Source organism: Acanthochromis polyacanthus, chromosome 7, assembly GCF_021347895.1.
Source record: "Acanthochromis polyacanthus isolate Apoly-LR-REF ecotype Palm Island chromosome 7, KAUST_Apoly_ChrSc, whole genome shotgun sequence".
Lineage (NCBI taxonomy): Eukaryota > Metazoa > Chordata > Actinopteri > Pomacentridae > Acanthochromis > Acanthochromis polyacanthus.
In genome coordinates this window covers 12,914,519-12,920,518 of record NC_067119.1, presented here as the reverse complement: position 1 = coordinate 12,920,518, position 6,000 = coordinate 12,914,519, and the positions used below count along the sequence as shown (strand labels likewise).

At 41.9% G+C, this 6,000-nt stretch overlaps 1 protein-coding gene across 3 annotated transcripts in view; it reads left to right on the top strand.

Annotated features, from left to right (window-relative positions):
• The window catches only part of cltcl1 (clathrin, heavy chain-like 1), a 32,791-nt gene continuing 26,791 nt past the window's right edge, over nucleotides 1-6,000 (top strand). Inside the window, exon 1 of one of the 3 annotated variants that reach the window (XM_051950499.1) lies at nucleotides 1-323. In XM_051950499.1, the coding sequence (XP_051806459.1) occupies nucleotides 282-323 (42 nt within the window). In that variant the 5' untranslated portion in view covers nucleotides 1-281. The remainder of the gene's footprint in view (nucleotides 324-6,000) is intronic. The other 2 variants (XM_022207796.2, XM_022207799.2) reach the window with 2 other exon arrangements.

The following is a 6,000-nucleotide window of genomic DNA, read 5'->3' as shown; positions in this document are numbered from 1 at the left end:
GAGTAGTAGTTCGAGTGGACTAGTTTTCTTAGCGGAGGTGCGGAGTTTTTGATCCAGGACCGGTGTGGGGGGGCTGTTGAATGGGAGCAGTCACTGGATTCGTGTGATACCAACAGCAAGCCGCCCAGACGACCAGCTGCTGCCCATCATTTTGGACTTTTTCTGGGGGGCTTTTAGGGCACACAGAGAAGAAGACCACCTCTATCCTCTTGCTGTCCCCTTTCCCCCCTTTTTTTCCTTCCTTCCTCTCGGCTTCTTCAGGCAGAGAAACCACCTCAGACATGGCTCAGATACTGCCGATACGGTTTCAGGAACATCTGCAGGTAAGCAGAAGGAGAGAAACCCCCCCTAAATTACATTTTTGCGTGTGTTTTTTGCGCCGCTTTCCGCCAGCGTAGGTCCGCACAAACACACACACGGCACATGTCGCATTTAAATGGAAATAGAGGCTGCAGGGTGGTGCTCAATATAGCTACAGGCCTAGTTTTTCCTCCTGCCGGGCTGATGATGACTTGTAAAAATTGAATCGTACACAGCTCCAATGCGGACCGGTGTGTGTGTATGAGTGTGTGAGGATACTCCGCAGTTTTCTAGCCCCTTCTTCAAGTGCAAAAACGCCGCTGTCATGTTCAAGCGTCGCAAACTGCGGTGACACTTTTTTTTTGTTTTAGCTCAGCTGTTCGTCGGTAACATTGAAACTGAGACCTGACTTTGGTCTCAAGCTTTTGTTGCTACCATGTTGTCATGTCCCGCAGCTACATATTTCTGTCTGCAAATGCCCAACATGTACACCAGGACGAAGGAAATCTGCCTATTTAAATGATAATATAATGAATAGTCCTTTTGTTCTAGGTGTGTGTCTGTGTAGAGGCAAACCCATTCATTTTGCACTCACCCAGCTACAACAGTTAAATAAGTCTGATTTGTGTACCAAATTGAACAAAAAAGAACTTATTTAAATTGTGATTTGTGATAATTTCTTTGATTGTGAGTGTGTGCCAGAGATATTCTGCACTCAGTGGTTAAATAAGTTAAGAAACTTGCTTGGTAGACACAAAGAAACCCATCATTTAAGCAACATATTTCCATAACCAAAGCCCTTGTGGACTTTTGTTTCATATTACAGCTCTGCTTCTTGTTTTTTTTTATGACAGAGCAGCATCTGAGCAGTTTTAGAATCATCAACATCAGTAAATCAGTGTAGCAAAGGCCCTGTAGTCCTTATAGCAGCATATTCATGTCTGCAAATGTCCAGTTTGTGCACCAGAATTTGAAAAAAAATGCCAACATTCTAATCCTAATGCAATGATTCATTTTATTAAAGGTGTGTGAAGATGCGCCTCAATCTATTGTGCACTAAACAGTAAAATAAGTTTAGAAACTTGCTTGTTAAACATGAAGAAACTCAACATTTGAGCAATATCGTGCCGTAACCAAAGCCCTATGTGGAATCTAGTTTCACATTACAGCATCAATATTATATTGATTTTATGCATCCACCTCTACTTGTTATTTTTTCCACATTAGAGCAGCATCTGTGCAGCTTCAAAATCATCAGCATCAATAAATCAGAGTAGCAAAGGTCCTGTAGTCCCTGTAGCAGCATATTAATGTCAGCAAATGTTCAGTTTGTTCACCAAATTGAGAGAAAATCTGCATATGTTAATCACAATATGATGACAGTTCCTTTTATTGTAGGAGCGTGAAGAAGTAGAAGCATTTATTCTGCACCCAGCAGTTAAGTAATTTCATAAACTTGCTCAAGAAACACAAGATTTGAACAATATGTTTCCAGATCCAAAGCTCTATGGGAACTCCACTTTCGTACTACAGCATAAGTGTTATGTTAATTTAATCTATACACCTCTGCTTCTTGTTTTTTTTTTCAAGTCAGAGCAACTTCAAAATCATCAGCATCAATAAGTCAGAGTAGCAAAGGCCTTGTATTCCCTGTAGCAACATATTTATGCTGGCAAATGTCCAGTTTATGCACCAAAACAAAAAAAAATTCCCATATTCTAATCGTAACATGATGCCAGTTCCTTTTATTGTTGGTGTGTGAAGCAGTAGAACCTTTTATTCTGCACTAAACAGTTAAATGAAACCTGCTTGTAAGACCTAAAGAAACACATCATTTGAGCACTGCTTTGTCCAGTGTGAACTCCAGCTTCACATTACAGCATCAATATTATATTGATTTCATGCATCCACCTCTGCTTGTTGATTTTTTTTTTTCCCAAGTCAGAGCAGCATCTGTGCAGCGTCAAAATCATGAGCATCAATAAATCAGAGCAGGCCCTGTAGTCTTTACTGGGTAGGAAAAAAAACACACAGAATGCCCCTTTTACAATCTGTGACAAGAAAGGAAACAATCAGGCACTTATTTGGTCGTCTGCAGGGGAACTATTTCCACTATGACTCCCTCTTTTTTTGGACTTTTAATCGTTGTCCCATAGCAGCCCCGGTGCTTGGTGTCTTGCAGCCAAAAGGGGAAACTTTGTGACGCACCCCTCCACCTCCCCTGGTCTGTAGCCTGTTGTTATGGTAACAGCAGGCAGTGAAATGGCCTTTCACTACAAAAAAACAACAAAAAACACAGAGTCCCCACCCCCTGTCTCTGTGCTCCTTTCCTCTGGCCGGTAGCCCCACTTTCTCAGCCAAAGACCCTTTATCCACCAAAAAAAAAAAAAAAAGAACTGTGCCATCCAAGAGAGCCTGCAGCCTACAGCAGCCTCCTCTCACCGTCAGGAGTGGTTCGCTGATGGAGCATAGCGCAGTACCTGGCAATGTCTGGGTCATTAGTTCAGATTGCTCTCAACAGCACATACCTTTCCCCGCCTTAAACATCTCTTCAGGATAATCTCGCCCTGAGATGGTGATAAGCGGCAGCAGACCGCTTTACGTTCCACCTTCAGGGTGAAATCCCAGCTCTGCCCCACTCGTATCCCCCTGTGAATCAAGGTGGCTCCAGCAGAGTGAAAAATGCTTGGAATTTGCAAACCCAGGACTTTGGGCCTCAAGTTGTTTAGCTTTTTTTTTTCTTGGCCTGGTATTTACAGCTCAGTGTCTGCAGTCTGGATTGCGTTCAGGAGTGTAACGTAGATCCAGCTTCACGGTGAGATAAAGTGTACAAGAAATGCTCCGTATATTCCACCCAAAGCGGTTCTGTGTGGTGTTCAGGAGGGTCCACTCCTCACCAGTAGCTAAAGATTGCCACCTTCCACTGTGTCTCCCTAAATCATACATGTCTATTTTTTATCTATGATTTGTGATCCGTGCTGTGTTTGAGCACGTCAGTGTGTGTCATTAATTGACTTACTGGATCAGTGCCCTAGTTGGATGTGTGGGGCCGAGTTAGGTTCTCTGGATTATGTCGGTGACGCGCTAAAAGACTGAGAAATGTTTGCTGGATTATGAAATCGAGAGTCAGTGCAGCGTACTGTAGCAGCTCGTGTAAGTGCAAAAATGTCCCGGAGCTCTGAAAGTGCCTGAACATTGTCTTGTCGAGTTGAGTTAGAAAAATCCAACCTGCTGTTCTGTTCATGCTGCTGCAACTGCACCGACCAAATGATGCCACCACGTCAGACACAGCGGATGCATTTGATAGACAGATGAGGTAAGCGGGTCCTGTTTAATTCTGGAAAATCACATCAGGATAGGAAGCAGGATGACGGAAGAGTCTTACTCAGTCTAACAGAACACATCTGTGGCCGTGGCAGAGGCTGGTAGCGAGGAGGGTGAGCATCTGTGTTCGGTCAGAGAAACTCGGTCATGAATGCAGCGAAAGAGCAGCACTTACAATACTCGCATTGTGTCTTTCTGTAATGTTAAATGGGCCATGAACTAGTAAACTTGCACTAACTGATTTAGGACTGCAGATTGTTCTCGTAAATTATTATTTTGCAGATTTTGCTCTTCGTTCCTCAGGTCAGAACCTGCTTGTAATCCCTCGTGTAAACTTCAGAACTCGAGGACAGAGATCTTTTAAGTTTGTGGCCCCCACGTTGTGGAATGCTTTGCCTTTGTCTCTGCGTTTTGCAGAATCTGTGGACTCTTTTAAAAGTGGACTGAAGACACTGTTGTTTAGAAGAGCATTTGGTTGACATTTTTCTGATTTTGTTTTATATATGTATTTTATTGTTTTATATATGTATTTAAAATTGTTTTCTAGTATTTTATTGTAAAGCACTTTGTGATTTTATCTGTGAAAAGCGCTTAAGAAATAAACTTTACTTACTTACTTACTTACTATTATTGTCTTGATAATTCAGTGAGTTGTCTTGTTTGTAGAGCATCCATTATACATTCCCAGAACCCGAGGAGACGTTTTAAAATTATTTTCTTTTTCTGGTCAACGGCCATAAATACAGAACAAGTCAATTTAAAGTTCTATTTGGAAAATACAAGCAGCTTTTCTCAAATCTTAAAATCTGAAAGCAGTGGATATTTAGCATTTTTTCTTTTAAAAAAATACAGAAATTATAAATACATGATCAAATATGTTGCTGATTAACTTTCCAACTACTTCACTAATAGAATTATGGGCTAATAGTGTCAGTTAAAAACAGATTATTTGCCATTTTGATAAAAACAGCACTTTTGAGTAAATGTGTCAGCCAAAAGTTTATTTTACTACTTCAGAAGATACAGAGCAGCATTAATCTATACTTTTTGCTTTGTTTTGGTATGAATCAACACCACCAGTTAAAGGTTTTATAGGCGCTTCCAGAACCTAAACATTTAAGTTGCATTGCGTAAAACAATGAGTTGAAAGATGCTAAATTGCTCGGTAGAGATGATGGGGAACTGCACAGTCGGGAAACAAATATGACACTTTGTATGTTGGCATCTTAATTTGTTCTGTTGTTGTTGTAAAATATTGATCAGAGCAGGTTTAAGGTTTTTATAATCCTAATCTATATGCAACATACTCGACTTTGCCTACGCATTGTGCAGCAAAGTGTGAAGTAGCAACACTTCCCAGTGTTTCTGCTGCATCCCTCACTTTGAATTGTGTAATGTCCTCATGAACCCAAAATCTTCAGCTGCTGATGCAACGTGTCAGTGCCTCAGCAACGCGTCCACCCAGCCGATGACTCACCAAATACCGTCAACGCTGTATCATCAGTGAAGTCCTGCCGCCTTTTGTTGTTGTGATATCAATGCTGGTTTTGTGATTGTTGGTCTCAGCTGTTGAGGGAAGGTGGCTTATAGGAGCCTGCGATGGGTAGTTTATGGGTCACTGGAGACAGTAGGTTGTAGCTAAGTGCGACTTTAGCCTGGAATGTTCTACTAAGAAGGAGTACAGAGGGGGGCCTCTTCCGGTGAGTCAGTCGCCCCACCCTGAACTGTAAATTGCGAAAGGCGTGTGTTACTGGAACTGTACTGAACAGACCTACCTAGCTCTTATCCATGCTTCTTTGTTTCTTAGAAGAGGGGCATTCATCACTTCTCTTCTTCTACTCTGAATCTATTCGAACACCCACTCGCCCTCAGCTTTTAGCAGGATGCTGGACTGTGTCTTGAGCTCATCCGTTCACTCCCATCCTTATCTGTTCTCCCCCTACTATCTTTACCGTCCCTCCCCTCTCCTCCCAGAGACAGTTTTGGCAGTCTTCAGGAGATGCAGCATATGGCTCCAATCCTCCCTCCGGTCTTCTCTGTGGCCTTTTCAAGATGCCTTTATCTCGTATGTCACTTCAGCGACACAAAAACCAGCCATACATCAACTTGTGGCTAATTTAAAGGCATTGCCACAGTATTAGTGTGGATAATTCCTGATATTACAAATAAATCTTTCTGTTTTATGTTGCAGTTCTACAACAAGTTGTTGTTTTTTATATTGGTGCATCAGTAAAAAGTAAGAAATGCACATCACAGTTTTCAAAAGTGCAAAGACAAGTCCTCGCATTGTTTATTTTGTCTGACTTGCTCAAAAACAGCTTCTCTTATTGGAGCCCCTCTGTCCGCCCCCGACTGCTGCATCCTTCCTGTTTTGCA